Source organism: Numida meleagris, chromosome 2 (assembly GCF_002078875.1).
Source record: "Numida meleagris isolate 19003 breed g44 Domestic line chromosome 2, NumMel1.0, whole genome shotgun sequence".
Classification (NCBI taxonomy): domain Eukaryota; kingdom Metazoa; phylum Chordata; class Aves; order Galliformes; family Numididae; genus Numida; species Numida meleagris.
Window position 1 is genome coordinate 74,834,064 of NC_034410.1, and position 23,910 is coordinate 74,857,973.

A 23,910-nucleotide genomic window follows, 5' to 3' on the forward strand; every position below is an offset into this window, starting at 1 on the left:
TGAGATACCAGTTTCTGTACTTACAACACTGCCTAAGGCCTATTGATGTTAGGATTTCACAGCTCTGCCTCCTTGCATTGGTATTCCCTCCTTGTTTAACTGCACACAACACTCAAAGAATGTTTCAATTTAAATGGAGCTGTAGATTCTGCTGAAAGAACAGCAAAAACAAAGAAAATGGGCATTATATTTTACTTTATCAGATCTGGTTTACCTCATAATTTCAAAGTGATACAAAAGCAAAATGAAGTTGTGCTGGAGTAAGTGTTGCACGAATGAAATTTCACTTATTCCATAATGATCTTATATTTCAGTGGCAGCAACAACGGGAAACATGAAGCTGTTTTCTTTTTTCTTTTCTTTTCTTTTTTTTTGCTTTTAGATAACACAAAACAAACGAAGTTCATTGCAGCCATGAAGCAACCCTACCAACCTCTCCTACTGTCCCCCCACCAACTTTAAAATTACAACCTATAGTTATTTATCATTTGAGCCAACAGCATATTTTTGGTTTTGTTTTGATTTTACTTCATAAACAAAATATCTTGATGTCTCTTCCAGTACATATCCCTTTGAAGCTATTTTGTTGTGAAATATACTACATATTCCAGCAGGTAGATGTTAATCTTGCAATCTTTACTAAAGGTTTTACTTATTTTTCTATCAGAATTAAGTGGAATTTTCTTTCTTTAGTTCCTATTTCTTGGATGCTGAAGGAAACACGGTATTGGTTGAAGAACAGAAGAACTTTGAAAATTAATTATAAAAAATATGAGTATCTTAAGAAAACATTGTATATATTTAGATTTTCTGTCATAATTTATAAATACCTACATATAACAGCTTATTGGCATCCCATATATTAATACATGAGCAAATTCCAAATCTGCTAAAAGAGATCTAAAACATTTTATATTGGTGATCTTTTCTAACTTACTTTTAAAGCAGATTTTGCAAAGTGATCAAAGTTATCAACTTCTTCAAAAAACGGTATTTTACCAACTTTTGTGATTAACCCTAATATCTTCTGAACAGCTGGTGAAGTTCCAGTTACCTATTTTAAATAGTTCTGCCGTTTAATCTTTAACTCTTTTATTTTCCATGTCCCTGTTTCTAGAAAGCTTTTTTCATGCATCTACCTATTTGTAATAAATTATTTACTTTGAGCAGCAAAAGACTGAGTTTCAAGACAGTGAAAGTAAACATGTGGAAGAGAATCACAAAAGCGCATAATAGTAGAGGTTGGAAAGGGACACTGGAGACCATGTAGTTGAGCCTGCTTCAAAAGGGGTCAACAGAAACAGGTTGCAAAGGACTGGATCCAGCTGGGTTTTGAGTATCTCAATACACTGAGGCTCCAGAAATGCTCTTAGAAGCATGTTCCAGTGTAACACTACATACGCACCAAAAAAGCTATGTTGAAATAGTATTTACTGCAACATAGACAGGGATGCACAATAAATACTATTAATAGTATAAGTTTATGGACACTCAGCAGGCATGCTCCCTGAAATACCACCTTTTTCTCTGCAACTTTCAGATGTTTCTGAGGCAATCTCTATCACAGCAAAAAGTTAACATTGTGCAGAACAAATGAAACTTCTGTTAAATACATATTCTTTCTTTGCAGAGTTTAATCACAGTCGTTGTAATTAAAAAAATATATATTTGAAAGAATGATTTTTTTGCTGCTAAAAACTTTGAATGTTTTTTTTTCTCCTGTATCTGTGCTGAACCTCTAGTAGGAGTTATCCATTTCTGTGTCCATTTTCTGCTTGCCAAACTCTGCCCAAAAGGCAGGGAATCTGAGTCCTCCACCAAGAGAAATCAACTTTCCCCATGAGAAATGAACTTTCCATGTTTATAGGACTTTTTGAATTAGTAGAGTTGAATTTATTCTCTTGCATTGGGAATTAAATTTATTCTCTCACCATGCTTTGTAACAGGCATTTTTGAAAAGGCGTTCATTCCAAGAAGCTGAAATTCTACGTGGGCTGTACTCTTCATCATTCCCAGACTTGTACCGCTTCAGCATGCAGTCTCTGCAAAGCAAGACTGAGATGTTGGAAGCCTTTGTGATTATGCAGAGCATTAATATGATGCAGGGTCTTATCCCACCTAAGGTAAAGTAGTGCAGATTTTTTATATTTACTTACTATATATATTTACTTTACTAAATATATATTTTCTCTAATGGAGAAAATTTTAGGTCATGGAGTTATGTAAAGAGAAGATTTTTTTTGACGTCTTGGAGTATTACTGAAGATACAGGTTAATGAGGAATATTTTCTCTTTCATTTGAAAGCAGTAGTAAGGCTGTGCTCTCTTCACATGTGGATTTGGTGTTTTACACAAAGCATGCATCAGCAGCTTTCATTTGGGATGTTTTTTTTCCAGTGAATTGTTACCAGATTATAAACTAGAATTTAAACAGATCAAACACTGTAATGGGTTATTAAAAGTGATATTTTCTGGATGGTTTTCTCTATTTTGTAGTCCAATGGATATTGATTTGATCTATTTGTTTATTAAGACATCATTAAATTTAAACATTACTGAATGCTTCTAACCTACTGTTTCTAGAAATTATCAAGGCTACTGAAAATAAAAAATTAACTTAATCCTTCAGGAGCAAGGAGGGGAACTGACTGCAAAATACTTGGAAAGGCTGTATATCTTCTCTCTTATGTGGAGCATAGGAGCATTACTAGAACTGGAAGACAGGTTCAAAATGGAGCACTGGCTTCGAAACTGTGCAACGAAAAAGCTTGATCTTCCCTGCATTCCTGAAGGCAGTGAAGATACCATCTTTGATTATTATGTGGCATCGGACGGTTAGTTGCCCTCTTGGGTACTTTGGGGTAGAACTTAGAATTTCTTTTTCAAATTGTGCTTTTCGATAATTTAGATACATTTTTTTTGTAGCTTAGCTTCTCTTGTATTTTGTTTTACAGTTGCACTTTATGTTGGTGATGTATAAAGCTTTGTTCTGTTCCCTTTGAGAAATCATAACGTGGAAATAGAAAGTTACGTGAACTGTGTGAATGAGTTATCAAGTGAATAAATAAACAAGTTGGAAAATCATGTTCTTGCCATAATTTTAGGAAACAGCTGGAACAGTGGATCATGTTGCTTCTCTCAGGGGTTTAAGAGTAGTAAGACTCCAAGATAATTTTTCTGTGTTTACAGAGTGACAATATTGTATGTAAGAGGAACTGACAGATAACTCAAAATGATAGAAAAAATAAGTGAAAATATCTAGTATTTATAAAACATTAACTATTTCTTTCCTACTAGGTAATTGGATGCACTGGAATACACGTGTTGAAGAGTATGTATATCCTAGTAGCAGCACGCCAGAGTATAGCTCCATTCTTGTGCCAAATGTTGACAACGTGAGAATGGATTTCCTTATTGAAACCATTGCTAAACAGGGCAAGGTACTTTGTCAGCATTTCACATCTAAATACTGCTAATAGTGTGCGTTATGAAGTTTTTGTATCAGAAGTGAAATAGGAAACTACTGAAAAGGAGGAACTTCATTTTTGTGATATAAAACCATAATAGTTATTCCAGGGGCTGTATACATGTGAATGCACTTGAATTCTGTTATACTCACTGTTTTCAGCCTTTTGTGGCTTCCCACTACTTGTCCCTCCCACCACCCATCCATCCTATTGCATAAATAATGGAAATATGATGTAGCTATATTGGAGCAGAAGTGGTTCAGGAGGGAACTCGGAACAGCAGAGTGCCAGGCTCTGTTGGTAAGAACTCTGCTGAGATGAGTCAATGACAGAATTCATAGACCTTTTTTTAAAGAATAAAACTCCTTCATTACCAAAACTATATCAAATGAGGAGGATATGGTAAATAACAGCAGTGATTGAAGTCTTCCAGATAATGAGGCTCTAGACAGTACATCCTTTTTTACTTTTTAATCTCCTTCTTTGTTCACTAAATTGTACTCAGTGACAAGACCATTTGCTGCAAGATTAACAAGTGAAGGTCTATGAGACGTTAACTATTTTGCTTCTACACGATCCTTGTTGAGACTTCACTTTACATTCCCTTTCTAATTTCATTTCTGCTTAAAAGATCTGTGGGATTGGTGAGGTTTTGCCAAAGTACACCTCTCTTGTTTGTCATCTTACTTCTGTTTTGTCTTTGTCTAGGCTGTTCTACTAATTGGTGAGCAAGGAACTGCAAAGACTGTTATCATCAAATGTTTTATGTCGAAATATAACCCTGAAACCCACATGGCTAAGAGTTTGAATTTTTCTTCTGCAACTACCCCATTAATTTTCCAGGTATAGTAGTCATTCACTTTCCAATAACACGTTACTGGATTCAGAGATTAATGGATGTATTGAGAATTTGTTGGCAAGATACTTCTGAAAGTGATCTATTTAATTGCAAATGAGCGCAGAAACAAAAAATTGCCTACTCAAATGGACAAAGAACTTGATATAAAAGACTTCTGTAAACGATGTCTCACTAGTTATTGAGCTATTCTTAGACTATTACATGCTTATTATTTGCTTCACCATACTTAAGGATTTTATGTTAAATGTATCGGTTCTCAGTAATTGGGTAGAGCTGTCAGCAACTTTCCTTAGATTTTGCTAAAACCTGTGTGTAAAGTAAGTGCTACCCACAACAATCTGTCATAAAGTCTGTGCTGTCTGCAATTTAAAGTAAATTACGTTACTCATTAAGAAGTAACACATGCAGCACAGCTGCTCTAAACAGAACTATGAATACTTAAATCCTGAATTGTAATGCCTGTCCAAATTTCTGCTGAGGTACTTAGAATTATTTCGAATTTCTTTAACCTACTATCCATATATATATAGTAAATATTTTTAATATGGTTCTGTTTGCCTACCCTAAGCACTGTCTGTGCTGTACGCAGAGTGCTGTCCCTAAGCCTGAGGTGTCATCTGTAAGCTGGCTATATAGTGAGAAGCTGGAAAAAATAGCGGTGGCAAGCATGCTTCTTAAAAAAAAAAAGTTATTTCATTAAATCTATTCAGTTTGTGTGTATGAATATGATTATCACCTTATGATTTTATGTAGTATATTGGTGTCTACTGGAAAGGTCATCATGAATCACTTCTTCTGTCAAGTCTGACAGATTATTAGTTTAATCTTGCAATATTAACAGATATTTAATTTGTCATACTCAGTGTTACAGATGCTAGCTAGCAGGTGGTTGAACTGACAGAGGATAGACAAAATGAATATGTATCACAATAAAAGATTCTTAAAATTCATTAGAAGTTTTATATTTTGCATTATTCAATCGAATAAGTCAAAAAGTAGTGCTAACAGCTTTGGTGGAGCTCACACTGCCCAACTAGTAGTTAACAAAACAGAATTTCAGAACCGTAAGCTTTGGCATGATGTCTTAAACAGATGACTGCCCTTTCTCTGCCCTTCTCCTTTCCCCTTCTCCTCCTTTGCTTTCCCCTCCCTCTCAAGATGAATACTCCTCTCTTAAACCTCACAGGTGAATGCAATGATTATTTAAGGTCCTCCTCAACTACATGGACTACGAAATAGTTAAGTACAATACAAATGTAGATGAAGAAGATGCATACACTTTATGATTCTCATTAGCATCACAGAAATTGAAACGTCTCTCAGTGCATTTCAGTGTTTGTATATACAAAATTAAGCCTCATGAATTCTCATTTTTTTGCATTAGTCTCAAATAAACATGTTAATTTTGTGTTAAAATACCATCCTAAAACCGAGAGGGTCAGCAAACTGACAAGTTTGAAACTGGAAAATAATTTGAAATGGTTTCAAAATCATGAAACTGAGGCACAGTTGTCTAAACTAGATATTTGGAATATTTTATACCAATGTAATACTATAGCATGACATTTCAGACCTTCTAGTTGGGTTACTGGAATTACTTCTAGCACATGTTGTCTAAATTTTCCTTTGTAAAACACTATGTAACAAAAAACTTACTATATAATTCCACTTCATATGGTTAAATGAATGACTCATATGAAAAAGTATGGCTCTCTGTAATTTTTCTGATGCTTGTTTTTTAACAGCGCACAATAGAAAGTTATGTGGACAAGCGCATGGGCACAATGTATGGTCCGCCTGCAGGCAAAAAGATGACAGTCTTCATTGATGATGTGAATATGCCCATAATAAATGAATGGGGAGATCAGGTTAGTTTTGTAAAAGAGAAAAGGTGAAGGCAAAGGATATTTTCTTCCTTTCTTTGTTACGCTGTAAAATGGCTTCTCAATCAGGCAGTAGGGAGTAAACTAGATACGTACACTTGAGTTTTAAAGAGTCTTTTTAAAGAACACATCCAGCTTTATATTTTCATAAACTTAATTAAAATAAATATACTGACTAAATAAGTAGTTAAAATAGAATGGAACAGTTCAGTTGGAAGGGACCTTCAAAGATCACTTAGACCAACTGTTTGATATTGTCATGGCTCGCAAATAGTTACAGCGTATTACTGAAGGCATTAGCCAAATGCCCCTTGAGCACTGACAGCCAGCTATCTAGGAAGCCTGTTTCAGCATTTGACCACCCTCATGATAAAAAAAATGTTTCTAATGCACAGTCTGAACCTCTTCTGGAGCAGCTCTGTGCCCTTCCCGTTCTGCCATCAGTGACAGGAGCAGAGCCTGGTACCTCCCACTGCTTCCCCTTCACAGGCAGCTGCAGGGAGCAGTGAGGTTGCCTCTTGGCCTCCTCTTCTCCAGACTGGACAGTGCAATGTCCTCAGTGTCTCCTCACAGACCATGTCTTCAGCCTTGTTACGAGCTTTGGTGTCCTCTTCTGGACACTTTAAAGGACCTTAGCATCCTATTTATATTGTGGAGGCCACAGCTACACACAATATTCAATAGCATTGTCAAGGCCATGCCAACACTAAATACAGTGGGAGAATCAACTCTTCTGGCTGGCTGGCTGTGCTGTGTTTAATGCACGCAAGAATGCAGCTTGCCCCTGGGCTTACAGGGCACACTGCTGGCTCTTGCTGAGCTGCTGTCACCAGCACATCCAGACCCCTTCCTGCTAAGCTGCTTTCCAGCCACTCGTCTCCCATCTGTGCCTGAATCTGGAATTGCTCTGTCCGAGGTGTAGAACCTGTCATTTTCCATCACTGTAGTTCATGCTGTTGCTAATCAACCAGTGTTCCAATCTGTCTAGGTCCCTCTGCAAGGCCTCTGGGTACTCCAGAGAGTTAACAGCACCTCCAAGTTTAATATCATCAGCAAGTTTGTTGAGGATGCACTCCAATCCTGCATCCGTATCACTGGCCTTAGAACTGAGCCCTGGGGAAGCACAATTAGGCAGTTGGGTACTTCTTGAAACATGGCTGTATAATTTTAACACTTTTTTTTAATGACATTCATTTATTGCTCACAAAATTGAAAACCTTCAGTTAGAAAAAAAACTCTTGGCACACAAATCATGCTAGCAAATTGGCTGTGTAGATCATAATTAAAATACTGTGAATTTGACAGGTAAGAACTGTCTGCTTTTGAAAAAAATTGAAGTAATCATTATCTGCATTGGCAAGGTACTTCTAAAGTATACTGCACTGGAAATGAAATGTTAGAATTTCTAGAGAAGTATACTCCTCTAATTTACTCTCTATATTATGAAGCAGGGCTCTTCATTTATGTCTGAAGAAAGGAATCTTGCATTGCTTTTTATGGAAGTAATCCAATATTTACAGCTTGAAAAACCACGCTTGTAGTTGTTACACATGGAAATTTCATCAAAGTACTTGGTATCGCATGCAACATATAAAGATCAGGTTGGGCTTGAATAAACTGGAAATTTTATGTTAAAAGGGAGAAGTATTGGAACAGTTTCCAATACTGTTGTATTGGAAATCAGGCAGTATTCAAGTGAGACTGAACTGAGATATGAGGGATTAACATTAAGTTAGGAATTCTCTTCTTCCACCAGGATTCTTCTTCATAGAAATGATCAGTGAAAAGGGCAGTCTAAATATGTGTATTCCTAGCAGTGCATTTTTTCTACAGAAACAAACAAACAAACCAAAAAGTAAGGGTTTTAGAGAGAAAATAATGTTTATATTCTATATTGGGACATTCAAGTACAGAAGTAGGTTTTCTATTCCATTTTCTCGTGTTATGTTACATACTACCTGGTTATTTTACAGGTCACTAATGAGATAGTTAGGCAGCTCATGGAACAGAATGGACTGTATAATCTGGAAAAGCCTGGAGAATTTACCAACATTGTGGACATTCAGTTTTTGGCTGCCATGATCCATCCTGGAGGAGGTCGCAATGACATTCCACAGAGACTCAAGAGACAGTTTTCTGTGTTCAACTGTACTCTGCCTTCTAATTCATCTATTGACAAAATTTTTGGTAAAGAAAAATTAGCTTTGTATCCATCGCATTTTTGAAAATAGTAGTTGTTTTTTTCTTTACCCCTCTATGTATAAACATTATTATTAGCATTGAAGTTTAATCCCTCTCTAATTTGCTTACCAGTGCATTTTCCTTCAGTAATCTCTCTGCACCTGCAACTTTATTGATCTGTAATTTTTTAGACCTTAGAATCTATCGGTATGCCAAGGTTAAGGAGAAATGGCATGAAGGCTGCTCCTTGTCTTGGTGACAATGCTGGAGAATTGCAAAGGTGCTATTGGTGCTAATAACAAGGAGCTAGTGACAAGGCTTACACAAAAAGACAGGATCACAGAGGTCTCAGAGAAGTGATTCACTATACAACAGCTAAGCTCGTAAGCTATTTTGGTAGACTAAAGTAGATTTTTAGAGGCTTGTTAATTAAGAGCTAAATGTCTGGTGTGTTTGTGGCACAAGATGCTGTAACACCAAGTGAATCAAGATTAGAGAAAGGAAGACTGGGAAGCCTTTTCATCAAGTTAAAATAGATCTCAGGGGTCAAAAAAAAAAAGGAATAGATCTGCTTGAAAAGATGATAGCCCTTGATGTTGCAGTAATGTATTTTATAAAACCTGTCATTTGGCAATTTTCTTATCCAAAGGTGTAATTGGAGAAGGGCACTATTGTAGTGAGCGAGGATTTTCAGAAGATGTAAAAGAAACAGTAGCCAAGCTAGTGCCGCTGACCCGCAGGCTGTGGCAGGTTACCAAGCTGAAAATGCTCCCCACACCTGCCAAGTTCCATTATGTCTTCAACCTTCGAGATCTCTCAAGAATTTGGCAAGGAATGCTGAACGCTACATCAGAAGTGATCAATGAACCAAAGGTAAGTGCGGCGCATCAGTGGTTTTGTCATGGTTAGCTCATAATTAGGTGGCATTAGAATTACATTAGAAAATATCATTTTTGATTGAAAAACATTCTTCAGCTTTTTTTGAGGGAGCCACCTGAAATGAGAACTTCATTTCCTGACTATAAGTTGAACTTTTTTGACAGAAGAGGGTTAGCATCTGTTTACTTGTACTGTTACTGACTAATGCTTATTTAGAATGGCTGATGCTTATTTAAAAGCAAGGAGCAAATAAGTCGCTGCCTAATACTTGTCTAACAACTAACATCTGGATTTCAGTTTAAAAACAAGAGGAAATAACAAGTCGTAATGATTCTTTTTTTTTTTTTTCCGTATTTCACCTCTCCTCCAGAAAAACTAAATACTTTATGCATCATTTCTCCTTCAAGTATTTTAAGGAAAAGTAATTTAGGTTTTTGAGCAGCGAAACATGAAATACTGGAAAAACAATGGTTATGGTAATCACTGCTAGAATTAAAAACCTGTTAGGTTTTCTTCTCCATCATCTGGCCAAATACAAGGATTTGAAAGGTGTATTGAATTTGGTGAAATAATAACATAAACACCTATACGTTTTCTTCTCTCTGTTTTGGATTTGTTACTGGGAGTGACATCTGTGTTTCTGAATTTGGTGTGAACTTATTCATGCTGTGATGCTATTATTTCCACCAAACTTCCACTTAGAGAGCAGTCAGTTACAAAAATGGTTTATTAATGTATAAACACTTGTTACCATGTATAGAGCTTGTCTTAGGGCTACAGAAATAAAATCTTAAATAGTTATATATGCTCTGGTTTGGAATACTATATAAAGGCTTTTTGTACAGTTAACTGGCTATAAAATTAAAGTGTTATTGGGTTGAATGAGATGTCTAAGATCTCTCTGCTGATTAAAACCAAACATACCACTGTTTCTTCTCCAATTTTAATATGGTTTTAAAAATATTTTAAAAGCATGTTTTTTCACTGACATAGCTTTATTGCAAGCCTCATCTGATTGAAATCATGGAGGTTTTTTTTGTTTTGTTTTTGTAAAAAGGTACTGATAAAATTGTGGAAGCATGAATGTAAGAGTGTTATTGCTGATCGTTTCACAACCTTGGAAGATGTAAAGTGGTTTGACACAGCTGTGGCAAAACTCATTGAGGAGGAATTTGAAGGAAAACATGCTTTGCTGAATCCTGAAATTGATGCATTCTTTGTTGACTTCCTAAGAGATGTACCTCAAAGAACTGGTAAGTTTGGACTGTGGTAGTCATTGTGATGGCAGGAATAGGGAAAGGGATACAATTTAAAAATACACAGTAGGGGTATACTGACAGTGTGGCTGTCTTGTCCAGTGACTTTGAAGGTAGGTCTTACATATGTTACCAGATACTATAATTTGTTGGAACATGCTTATGGGATTTTAAGTCCATATTTATATCCAAATAATCTGTATCGAAGAGTCTTGTTTCTGTTTCCATCAAGGTGAGTAAAACTGGCAAATAGCAAATATGAGCTGCTTATTCTAAAATGATGAAAGAAGTGTTCTATGAGTGATTTGAATTGGGTTGCAGTACTAGATAAAACATAGCATTCTAGCTAACACAGAGATCTGGTGTGTGAATAGCGGTTCTGAGCTTACCCAGTACTTTTTGGAAAATACACAGTATATTATTTTGTAATGAATTAGTATTATTTCAAATTCTCTGGAGTACTAGTAAAACCTCTTGGATTATCCATCTGGCTTATAACAATGTCCTTGTTTATTTCAAATAAAAATTGTGCTGCAGACCCAGTTAGCTAAATAACCCAGGAATATTTCTCAGTAGTAAAAAAGAACGGAAAATAAGATTTTGGGGGGATTTGGTGAAAGTCATTATTAAACTACTGGATGATTCAATTATCTGTTCATGTCCTTTGTATTGGTGGGTAGTGGAAGCAACAAAAGGTTAGCATAACTGGTTAAATGATACTTAAATCTCTCCTTGGATAACTGAAGTTGAAAGGAGTGACAAAAGGAGACTAAAGGATAGGAAATATATCAGTAAAAGGAATCAAATGCAAGTAGAAATCAATCTGGTGTGAGAAGGTAGCCAAATACATCTTTAAATTACATGGAAACTGTGAGAATGTGGAGAAGACTGAAATGTAAGTCAGAATACATACTGAGAGACTGACGAGTGACTTTTAGTGTGGAAATTTAAATTAGAAGGCATTACATTGATCTGAAAAATGAATGTGAAAAGAAGGATGTATTTCTCAGACTCTTTCATTACTATTTAACTATACCTGCCTGAGTAATATTCCTTCTGGAATGAAATTTTATGAAAGTACAAAGTAGGAGGCCTCTGTTTAGAAAGAGTGTGTTTTGTCTTCAGTATGTTTGGCAGTCTTGAGAGCCTCTTCCTGTTTTGGCTTTACGAGATTAGCATAAAAATGGTAATTTTGTTTTAATTGTCCCTGTAATGGAATTCAGTATTGCTCATTATGATGAAGTATAACAGCCAGAACTGAATTTCTGAGCTCTTAAATACATAGAATATTCATCTGACATCAATTTTGAACAATGTTATGCTCAGGCTAGCAATAAGTTGACATACATGCCCTGTATTTCTTTGGTTTGTACTATCGCAATGTATTTGTCCCTGAGAGACCTGAGATGAAGTGATCCAAACATCAGCCTTCAGACCTTAGTGTCACAAAAATCATTAGAGGTGTTAGAGTTCTACAGACCCTCAAGCTGTTCAAATGTGTTTTTTATCAATAAATTCTGATGTTACAATTTAGTAATTGTAATTCTGAATCCTGGAGCTAGAGAAGAGTTTAAAACAATATATTACCATTGCTGCCTCTGTAAATAATTTAAATGGCTGCTCTTTCTTAGGTCTGGTACTTGATCATGCTGTCTTTTTTCATTACTGTTAAAACTGTAGGAACACAATTAAATTGCGTAATTCTCTTAAATGGTTCAACAGTGTAAAAACATCACTATTGTTTAACTCCTTGCTGTATTCCTTATTAGTTCGTTATCAATATCTGAGTAAGTTGTTTAAATGTCTCATTCAACTTTTAAGAAACTTATTTACATCTGGATTATTCAAATATTCAGATGCTAAAAAGCCATTTAGATGTGGTCCTGGGTTCTAGGTGGCCCTGACTAAGCTAGATTTTTGACCAGATGACCTCCAGAAGTCACTTCCAACCTCTGCCATTCTGTGATCCTATTTGCTGTTACAATTTTGACTAGTCTAAGGCAGGTCTCCTTTAGGCATGATTGATGCCTATGAATGGAAATACAAGATAGCAGCACAATTTCCTCCTTTTCTCTCAACTGGGAAGTGTCTCGAAAGTTCTCTGTGGTTTTCAGATCCCTTGCTGAAGCAAATATATGCCTTTTCACAGTGAATGTACATTTCTTTGTGTGTGTGAATGATTCATTTTAGTAGTAATTTTTTTAACCACTGAAATGATTTAATCGGCTTAGAATGTTTTTCTTTTACAAAAATAGATTTTTAACTACAATATTTATTTACCTTTATTCTCCATTGCTACTACTGCTTCTAGCATCTGTGTTATTTTCAGATTTTCACTATTCAGGTTTCAGAGGCAGAGAAAGGACAGGGTTTTTTTTGCCGTTTTTTAAGAATTAAGTAGCTGAACTTTATTGTTCCATATAGGAAAGTATAGGCAGCACTGTCATATGTATATCTAATATGAAATATTATGTATAATAAAGCTAGTTTTGAATGTCCAGAGACTTTTAGTTAACTTCCCTTGCTCATTCCTACATTGTACCTCCCTCAGTCATTTAAACTACTGAGGTTCCATTACGTGCTTTTTGTTCTAGGTGAAAAATCAGATGAAGTTGATTTAAAGATTCCCAAAATTTATGAGCCAGTTTACTGCTTTCATCAGTTACGGAATTGTTTAAATATGTTTTTACAAACATACAATGAGAATGTCCGTGGTACTGGAATGGACCTGGTTTTCTTTGAGGATGCTATGGTTCACTTAGTAAAGGTACAATCTTGGTTTGCAATTTGTTGTTGCTCTTACTGTTTTTCACTTGTCCTCAGCACGTATTAATTCAGTTGTGTTTAAAAATGAATGAAGGTATGCACGAATCAGGGCAAATTACTTCTATTATTGAAGCAGATCATTTTTTGCTATTTTGTCTTTCACCTTCTGACCAAGTATTAAAAACTCAGCTCTTCTTCAGATGGAACCATTCTTTTATATCTATCTTTTATGTCTACTGAGATCATGTTCCTAAGTATTCTAACTCTCTCTCAACATTTCTTCTTATTAATTCTTCTAAGAGCTTTTCCTCTCTTTGGAATGAGTGAAATAAAGATCAAGTTAGGACATAATTGGTTGCTGATGAAGGAGTATGCACAGCAGAACAGGAATAAATGTACTCCAAACTTCCTTTGTATATCCCCGGTATGCTCTCTTCTTTGAAAATTCCTTTGAGTAGCGATTGGACCTGACCATAATTTTTAGCACAGCTCAGCTTGATAGGATTGTTCACATAGAATAGGTTTCATACAAAAGAGAAGGAGGTTTTTCTTTTCTTTTCTTTTTTTTTTTTAACTGAGACAAACTACCATTTCTCAATGACATATTGAGGTTTTTGATATTTCTTATAAAAATTTAAAAACTGAATGTTATTTTGGCTTCTTGTCAGTTCATAAGAGTTGTTTTAAGGTCTTACCTGAAAAATAGATGATGTTCTGCTCAGGAAATTTTTAGGTAGATTGTTGAATTATCCTCACACTTATAAAATTTCTGCTTTATTCCAATCTTTTGTTGCTGTTGTTTTTAACCTATCTTTTCTGTCTTAAAGAATCGCTTTGCTGGTTAGCTAGGTGATAACTACCTGAATAATTATCTTAACATTCTCTTGGATAAGATGATTAGATAGTGCTTTTCTGATCCCATATTCTTGAAAGCAGCATTTACAGCTCTACAGCCCTGAGCTCTACACCTTAGCTAGACTTGAGACAGCCTGTCAGAGAAAGATGAGTGAACACAGTTAAGGTAACGCCTAATCTGAGCTGACATGGCATCACTTAAATGAGTTAAGGTTGAATAATATCTTAACCAGAGAAAAAAGCTTCTGAATTTACAGTTTGTGTGCCTCTGCCAGGAAGAGAATTAGAAGACATAATTGAAGTGATCAGTAATATTCCAAGGGTGGTGTTCAAATCTATTTACTTTTATGGGTTAAATACTAGCTATGCTTAAAATAAACGTTCACATTTCATTTTATCTTTTCTTGTAAATGTTAACCTATGAAAAAAGTAACAAGTATGTTGTGCGTAATAAATGACATATATGATTTAAAACTGTGGGAATTTTATATGCCTATTTTTAATAATGTGAGAAAAAGTCAGTTACAGGAAATGCAAGTAAATAAGTATCTGACTGCTTATTGGCGTGATGGTATTCTAAGAGCATCAGAGAGTCATCAAATAAAATAAAGAGAACAGAAACAAATGCTGTTCATCATTGCTTGTGCAGAGGAAACTGGATGCTAACCAGCTGGGTTGTTTGAGGGGCTGTGTGCTGTTCCAGAAATGAGTGCAGACTGCTCTGTGCTGCAAATATGTGCTCACTGCAATTGATGAGATATGGAGCAAGGTCCTCTCTTGTGCTAAGGGCATATTTTCTTAGCATAGGACAACGTCTTCTACCTATCTTCAGATTTTCTGGTGTTTTTTTGACTGTGGAGAGTGGAACAGCTTCTCCACACAGTTCACAGCACTGAGAATGCATTTGCTCTGAATTGTAAAGAGTCTGTTTGTTTACAGCACACTGTGATAAACCAAAGAGAAATGTGGAGTAGTATGTAAATACAACCTCCTACTTTAAAAGAGATATAACAAAGTGGGAGAGGGGGATCTATTTGTTGAATTTTCCGCAGATATAAAATATTTATACTGATAAGAAGTTTGATTATAAAGGCCATATTTTTACCTACTGTGGAGTGTGTGGTTCTTCCTGAATTTAGTAGCTCTGGTACAACTTATTTTTCTGGCTACAATGAAGAAGGCTAAAGTCTTACTTAAGTTGTTCAGGGGTATTATATGGGGGAAATTATAATTTAGTTCCCAATTTTAATAATCTTTCATACTGTGGTAGCCCATCACTACTGTGATTTGTTTGTGCTTTTTGGTAGTGTGAAATGCAGTTCTATTGATAGCTGAAAGTTTGCAGTGATGGAATAAAGTGGTTGCTACTGGAAGATTTACAGAAAATATTTCAAAGTGAAAATGGTCATAGGGTATATTAATAGTAGTATGGAATCCTTGAATGCAAGCTTAAAATTTTGACTTGTTCTGCATTTCTAATATAATTTTATTATTGCAGTAGCACTGGATTTTTGGGTGTACAACTGTTACATGTTTTAGCAATAAATGACTGTAATCTTATACAGATTTCTCGAGTGATTCGTACTCCTCGTGGAAATGCTCTTTTAGTTGGAGTTGGTGGCTCAGGAAAGCAGAGCTTGACAAGACTAGCATCGTTCATATCTGGCTATGATACATTCCAGGTCATGTTAAGTCGGTAAGCATAAACTAAAATTTAAGCAAATAAGTACTTCCTCACTGAAGTTCTCCTATAAATAAAACAGGTTTCTAGTCTCTGCAGTGGGAGAAAGAATAAGCATGACATGGGCTGAGTGCTATTGCGTAAAACAGGGTTGTCCAACGTTTTGGCTTGCCTGGGCCGCATTCAGTGATCAGGAATTGCCTTGGGTGGCATGTAAAACATATGATAAATTTAATGTATATATTTAATGCATAATAAGTAATAAAATTTATTTTTAATGTATTTTTTATTAAAACATAAAAAAAAGAGAGCAGCAAAAACATAAAGCTAGAGGGATGTTTGACCTTGTTTTTGTGAAACTAATGTATCTGGCTGGTTTGATGGCAGTGGTTGCCATTTCTTGTGAGTCCTCAAGGTGTTTGTCAGAGATTTTTAATGAAATATTACTCTTCCTGTGCTTCATCCTTGACAATAATTGTTCACAAATGTGAATACTGCCAAAAATTGATGACATGAATAAGGCATGACTATGAAGCAAGAGATATTTTCCCTGGCAAGATGGTGCTTATGAAAGTCTGGTAAAGAGACATGACTGAATTTTTCTTTCAGTTGAATGTCTGATTGCAACTCTGTACATTCCATGTACAAAATTTGCAAGTTATGTATATATGTTGACTGAAAATGGAGTCACAAATATAAAAAAAGACAGTATTTTGTAAATCTTGAAACCTATTCTTAAATTCCTGTACCAAAGCACACCTGCGTATTTTTTATTGTTCATAGGGCTGTGTTTAGCCAATGTATCAAAATGCATGAAATTATTTGCTGTAACTTGAGCTTGCCATAACTTAAGTTTCATTTCAAACACTGTTATTGTCTGAAACATAGCACAGATAAGGTGATTTTCACCTTGAATACACATGCTTAACTCATTTAAATGAGTGGTGAAATCCACCAAAAATGCTAAATCCGTGAGGCATTTTTAATCTTCACGTTCTGGCACAAATTTTCCTTTTGATTCCATAAATGGCTTGATTTCAGTTTGCAGATCACAAAATCTTTATAGCATTTTACCTTTACTTCAGAAAAGCAAATGATGTTCCTCATAATCAGTATCCATACTCCTAAGGAACTTGTAGAATTGGTGATGATTCACCCCTTGGACTTTACAAAATTCACAGCTTTGATGACAATTGGGATGACATTATCTATTTTTAAATTTTTTGCATGTAAATTTTCTTGTTATCTGATGCAGTGATATTTCATGAAATGTGAGGTACTGGTGGTAATTGTGTCCTCTTCTATTAATTTTATAAGTCCCTCTTTTTTACCAACATCACTGGGGCACCATCAGTAGCTATTTTTTTTACTGTTTCATACAAATCAGGAAATTTAGTTATGTCTTTCAGTGGCACCAAATAAGCCATTTCTTCAGTGTCATTATATTTGTTACCTATACCTGTAAATGAAAACGGCAAGTTGAGCTGTATCTGCAACATCAGTACTTCCATCTATTGCCAAAGCATAAAGTTTGAAATTAGCAGCTTTACTCTTCAATTTTTTTTTGTTAGATTTTCCTATTTCTTCAGCTCACTTGGCTACAGTCTGGTGAGACAAACAGATTTTAGAAAAATCTGTTGGTTTTTTTTTTTTTTTAACAGACTTAACAAACTCACCAGCAGGAAATGGTTTTGATTTTTTTTGCAATCAGATTTGCTATCATGTGACTAGCTTTTATAACAGTTTGCTTGAGTTTTAACTTTTTAAAAAATATTTTGTTGAGATGACACACTTTTATCGAATTTGGCAGCATACTTCTGCATATAATGTCTTTTAAAATTGTAATCTTTGAAAACTGACATGATTTCCTTGCACAGTGCCATATTATTTGTCAGCACTGCACTGTGTCTTCCCTGTGTCTTGTGTCCTGTGTCTGGGCTGGGCTGCTTGGCGAGGCAGAGCCACCACCATGATGACATGGGAGAAGGGGGTGCGGGCCACATTGTGAGCTGAGCTGGGCCACATGTGGTGGCCTGTGAGCTGCGGGTTGGACATGTCTGGCCTAAAGTGTAAAGTCATGAAAATCTTCCAGACTGGCTAAATTTGATTGATTTTCTATGATGAGTCTAAGCTTTTATCTTCTTTGGAGTAGTTAACTTTTTCATATGTTTCACTGAGTGAGAAGGAATATTGACAGTGTAAAGTTATCTTTACACTGTGTCTTTATACAGTACCCTGCACTGTACTACATGCATTTGTAGGTGGTATACATCCACAAAGTTCCAAGAAATTGTTTCTTATTTAAGTTTTCTAGTTCTTTTTGTTTTACCCAGAAACCATTTTTAAAGGGAGTGAACCTTAATATGACTCTTCTTCTGTAGATCGTACAACTCTTCAAACTTGATGGAAGATCTGAAACTTCTGTACAGAACTTCAGGATTGCAAGGGAGGGGCATATGTTTTCTCTTTACAGACAATGAGGTCAAAGATGAGTCTTTCTTGGAATACCTGAATAATGTTCTGTCATCGGGAGAGGTAGGATGCTTTCTCATGATCTTTTTATTTGCTTTTTTAACTTTATAATTCTGAAGCAAAATAACTGAATCTATTTTAATGAATGAGCATCATCATTCCATACAGAGAAATTGTCTTAGTCAGACCCTGTTAAGTTTGTTGATAAACTGTCCAGGACATGATAACTATTATAAAAAATATTGAGACTCATGGAACATCACTGAAGCTTAATAAAACTATATAGTAGATTAAGAATCTCATTAATGTGCAGTTAGTTTTTATATGGTAAATTTGCATTCAGAATGGGTAGGATGACTTTTTTTGTTTGTATTTTATTTTTTTTATTTTTATTTTATTTTATTTTTATAATTGCTTTATTTTTCATGTGAAATAATGGATTTTACTTTTACAGCAAATTAGATTTCAGTGTGTTTAATGGAGTCACTTCAGAAAAACGTTCTTGTTGAAAGAAGTGGGTTAGGTCCTAAAAACTTCAGTGTCTGAAATGGGTGTTCCTTCCTGAAAGCCTATGTATAAATCAATTGCATGTTTATATATTCTCTTTTGGGTCATCTCCTACAATATGAAAAAAACCTTCTCTTTTCTCAAAGGTGTCAAACTTATTTGCTCGTGATGAAATAGATGAAATCCTTAGTGACCTCATACCCACCTTCAAAAAGGATCATCCACGTAGACCTCCAACCAGTGAGATTCTGTATGACTACTTCATGACTCGAGTCTGTCGGAACCTTCATGTGGTTCTTTGCTTTTCACCAGTAGGTGAAAAGTTCCGAAACAGGGCCTTGAAGTTCCCTGCTCTCATTTCTGGATGCACTATAGATTGGTTCAGCCGGTGGCCTAAGGATGCTCTAGTGGCTGGTAGGTGTAGGTTTTTTCTTTGCGGATATTTAATTCTGAGTTTGATGGTCATGAAGTTCTTTTGAATGCAAACAAAGCTTGTTTTGCCAGCACACTGGCAGAATAAATTTACTTAGTTGAAAAATTGTATATAAATGTTTTCTTCTTGCTGTATTAAACTGTTAAAATGTTTTTGACAGAAGAAAGGCTATGAAGAAGAAAAATTCTCCTTAAAAATAACTTAAAGCATTGTTAAAGAAAGCAAAATACCACCAAAGAAACTTGGTGACTATGTGTGTGGTGAGGCATACAGAGGGAGGCTGTGGTTACCCCAGTTCATGGTAGCTGGCAGTTGGACAGGTTCACAGAGAAGTAGTAGATGTATGTTTTGGAGATGAAAGGGTAACAGATCCTTGGCTATATGTTTTTTACAGAGATGTATGGAATAATTTAAGAATCTCCTGGTGCAGACTGAGGAAGACCAGGGTTTCAGAAGCTATGTGAACTTGACATTGTATCTCATTGATGCAATGTAATAGTATTTCCCATGTATCAGCTGTCAATAAACTGACTGGTAATTCTTCTTTACGTTCAAAATTGAATTTATAGAAGATAACGATAAGATGAATCTCAGATTGCCAATAACCTTAGTATAAAGACTTCACTTCCAGAGGTATTCTCTTCTCTGGAGCTATTACCTGGTGTGTGTAATCAATACTATCATTTAAATGACAAAATATTGGAGAGGGAAGTGTTAAAAGTGTAATGCTGTTTAAAGTTTAGACACATATTGAACTAAATATACATGAGTAAGTGGTGGACAGATCAATTACTGTTATGAGATGAAGATTTAAGTTAGGTGAAATACTTCTGCTTGTCATGATAAGGAGTATGAATATTGATTGCTTTGTTTATAAACTAAAAGTAGTTCCTGAACATTTACTTACATTTATTCTTTTCTTCTTTTTCTAAGTATCTGAACATTTCCTGTCCTCCTATGATATGGACTGCACTGCTGAGACAAAGAGAGAAATTGTGCAGTGTATGGGCTCATTCCAGGATGGAGTGGCGGAGAAGTGTTCTGATTACTTCCAAAGATATAGACGTTCTACACACGTGACTCCCAAATCTTATCTGTCTTTTATTCAGGGTTATAAAACTACATACGAAGAAAAACGTGCAGAACTGCAGACATTAGCAAACAGGTATAATGCTCAGTTTACTACTGTCTTTTTGTTGTTTTCTCCCTCAGATATATTCTGATGTACTTATTTCAATGCCTGCCTGGTCTCTTTGCATAGCAAAAGTGTTCTTTGAGGTTTCCTAAAATAATGTAAAGGTGTTACTTGAACAAATATTAGAGATGCTCTTGACACATAGCTTAAATCACTACCTGGTAGTGATGCACTGAAGAACAAGGTGGTGGAAAGAGGTAAATATGGACTATTAACATGTATTTTTAATGAATAAATGAAAACATCTGCATGTTACCTGATAACAAATTCACAATAAAATTTGATTTACCTGAGAACAACTTCTGTTTTCCTGTTAAACACTTGTATTTTTCTGATATGAACAGGTAAAAAGAACATAGTGTAACTTAGATTATTGAGCCTTTGCTTATGGATTATCTAGTGTTTTTGATATATTAATTCTCCTTTTCAGACACTTTATTAAACTATAAAACTATAGTTTTTATAGCAGATTTAACCTCACGTCAGAAATGCTCAACTAGAATGTAAAATTAGCATTTAGTGTATCAGTTGGCATCACACTTAAGAAAACCTATCTTCTTGATTGTGAAAGACTGTCACAAAGACCTGAAAGTCTTTAAACAATACTCAGACTAATTTATTTCACATTGAAATGCTCTTTGGCTTCAAAATCAAATTGAATTAGTAATCTTCATGGTATCAATGAAGACTTTTAAAACGGGGAGATATCCAGCCCAGCCTTATACCTTCTGAAGTTAAAATGCACCAGATTATTCCATACTCATCAATTTGTTTCACTTCACCTTAATTGCATAGACTGAAGGACTTTAGCAAAGGTCAGTCTTTATATGTTATATATTTTTTTAACCTGTTCCTGTCCTGTGTAGACTTCGCGGTTGCTACATCTGTAATTCTTTCTGTCTCTGCTGTTCCAAATCTATTTTCCTAGCTTACACATAAACTTGTTTGAAGAGTCTGTATACGAGTACTTACATTTTGGTTGAAAGAAAACACTGTTGAAGGCATTTTAATACTCAGTGAGAGAAGTGTTATCTCAGTGCTATTTTCCTGTTAATCTCTCTTGCTTGGTCTTTATTTTGATGTTTTGATTTTATTAATCTTTTGAATATCCTCTTCAAACAAGAAATAGTGATTTGAGAAGTCTCAGAATTTCTAAAAAATTACCAGTATCCTAGTGATCACAAAATGCTTTCTGCTGAGTCAGACCTGTGAGTATCAGGTTGGAGCTCAGTGGGGTTAATGAAATAAATGGAGCCAATATATAGGATTTTAATGTGATAATAAAGGCTTTAACTTTGAATTAGAAGTGTGGAATATTTCATGTCTTATACTTTCTTGAGATAATTGTTTATTGTTTCTTGATTCTGAAAACAACAGAAGTGTGTGTGGAAGTTTCTGAACAAATTTTATGTTTTGTGTAAGACATCTTTTGGTATTCAGTCCATCTGATTCATTCTACCAATGAATATCCAATATCTTCCAATAATTTGAAAAGGAGAGTGTAAATTATAGAAGGAATTATGTACTTCCTATTTTTATTTTTGCTTTTTAACTCCAGAGTTAATACTGGGCTGGAAAAATTGAAAGAGGCCTCTGAGTCAGTGGCTGCTCTAAGCAAAGAGCTGGAGGTAAAAGAAAAGGAGCTTCAGATTGCCAATGAAAAAGCTGACATGGTATGTACAGACTTAAAGTATATTGCACTTAGATTTTTTTACTTTTTTGTGTAAAAAGAAGTTAGGTTATGGGAAAAAAAGCGACAATGGAAGCTTAAAAAAGTGAGAACAAAACCCATCTTTTTTTTTAACATTCTGATTCTGGAAATTGAATTCAACAGATCAAATGTTACAAAAAAATATAGATTCTTCCAGCAAGGTATTTTATTTAATATGTAGTTTGTGAATTTTCATTCTAGGTATTGAAGGAAGTTACTGTAAAAGCACAGGCTGCTGAGAAAGTGAAGGCTGAAGTTCAGAAAGTGAAAGACAAAGCCCAAGCTATTGTAGACAGCATCTCAGTTGACAAAGCTGTTGCTGAAGAAAAATTAGAAGCTGCTAAGCCTGCTTTGGAAGAGGCAGAAGCAGCCTTACAGGTTAGTACTAAAACCTTGGACTGAGTATAACATCTTTTCCCCCTAAGAAAATGTGCTTTCAAAACATGTAAGGTGTCAGATGTACTGTGTAACTCCTCGATTGTCAGATGACTTTCTGAGAGCACAAGAGATCTCCGTCCCTCTGAATAAGAAAGCGGGCAGAGGAGGCAGGAAACCAGCATGGCTTAGCAAGGACCTGATGGGCAAACGGAGGGTAAAGGTACATACAAGCTTTGGAAACAAGGGTGTATCACCTGGGAAGAATACAGGGATGCCGTCTGGACTTGCAGACATGGGATCAGGAAAGCCAAGGCACAGGCAGAACCGAACTTGGCGAGGGATGTTAAAAAAGCCGCTCTCCATCATATTTGAAAAGTCGTGGCTGTCAGGTGAGGTCCCGGGTTACTGGAAAAAGGGTCACCTCCCATTTATAAAAAAGGGAGTGAGGAGGACCAGGGGAGCTACAAGCTGGTGAATCTCACCTCTGTCCTTGGGAAGATCATGGAACAGATCCTCCTGGATGACATGCTAGATCGCATGAGGAATGAGTGTGTGATCCGAGACAGCCAGCATGGCTTCACCAGGGGAAGGTCATGCCTAACCAATCTGGTGGCCTTCTATGATGGAATGATGTCATTGCTGGACAAAGGGAAGGCAACCAGTGTAATTTACTTGGACTTGTGCAAGGCCTTTGACATGGTCCCCCACCACATCCTTATGTCCAAATTGGAGAGATGTAGATTTGACAGGTAGACCACCTGGTGGATAAGGAATTGGTTGAAAGGCCGCAGGCAAAGGTGGTGATCAATGGTTCTATGTCCAGGTGGAGGCCGGTAACGAGCAGTGTTCCCCAGGGGTCTGTCTTGGGACTGGTGCTCTTTAACATCCTTGTCAATGACTTCAACAATGGAGTTGAGTGCACTCTCAGCAAGTTTGCTGATGACACCAAGCTGAGTGGTGTATTTGACACAGTGGAAGGAATGTCATTCAGAGGGACCTCAACAGACTTGAAAGGTGGGCCCGGATGAATCTAATGAGGTTCAACACAGCAAAGTGCAAGGTTTTGCACTTGGGCCGGAGGAATCCCAGGCATATATACAGACTGGGAGGAGCAATCCTTGAGAGTAGTCCTGCAGAGAAGGACCTGGGGGTCCTGGTGGATGAAAAACTGAACATGAGCCAGCAGTGTGCTCTTGCAGCTCGGAAAGCAAATGTTATCCTGGGCTCCATCAGAAGAGTGGTAGCCAGCAGGGAGAGGGAGGTGATTGTCCCTCTCTTCTCTGCCCTCGTGAATCCCCATCTAAAGTACTGCGTCCAGGTCTGAAGCCCCCAAAACAAATAAGACAGGGAGCTGTTGGAGGGGGACGAGAGGAGGGCTACAAAGATG

General features: G+C 36.0%; 1 protein-coding gene across 10 annotated transcripts in view; it reads left to right on the top strand.

Moving 5' to 3' along the window:
- Nucleotides 1-23,910, top strand: part of DNAH5 (dynein axonemal heavy chain 5) — a 132,874-nt gene that overhangs the window by 77,156 nt on the left and 31,808 nt on the right. For all 10 annotated transcript variants that reach the window (XR_002435124.1, XR_002435125.1, XR_002435126.1 and 7 more), the window contains 15 exons: nt 1,947-2,123; nt 2,630-2,834; nt 3,298-3,440; nt 4,176-4,310; nt 6,072-6,194; nt 8,183-8,396; nt 9,040-9,263; nt 10,327-10,522; nt 13,120-13,292; nt 15,712-15,842; nt 18,209-18,362; nt 18,953-19,220; nt 20,173-20,404; nt 21,993-22,107; nt 22,347-22,523. Coding sequence is in view for 7 of the 10 variants with exons in the window: in XM_021386852.1 (XP_021242527.1) it covers nt 1,947-2,123; nt 2,630-2,834; nt 3,298-3,440; nt 4,176-4,310; nt 6,072-6,194; nt 8,183-8,396; nt 9,040-9,263; nt 10,327-10,522; nt 13,120-13,292; nt 15,712-15,842; nt 18,209-18,362; nt 18,953-19,220; nt 20,173-20,404; nt 21,993-22,107; nt 22,347-22,523 (2,667 nt within the window). In the remaining 3 variants the exon portion in view is untranslated. The remainder of the gene's footprint in view (nt 1-1,946; nt 2,124-2,629; nt 2,835-3,297; nt 3,441-4,175; nt 4,311-6,071; nt 6,195-8,182; nt 8,397-9,039; nt 9,264-10,326; nt 10,523-13,119; nt 13,293-15,711; nt 15,843-18,208; nt 18,363-18,952; nt 19,221-20,172; nt 20,405-21,992; nt 22,108-22,346; nt 22,524-23,910) is intronic.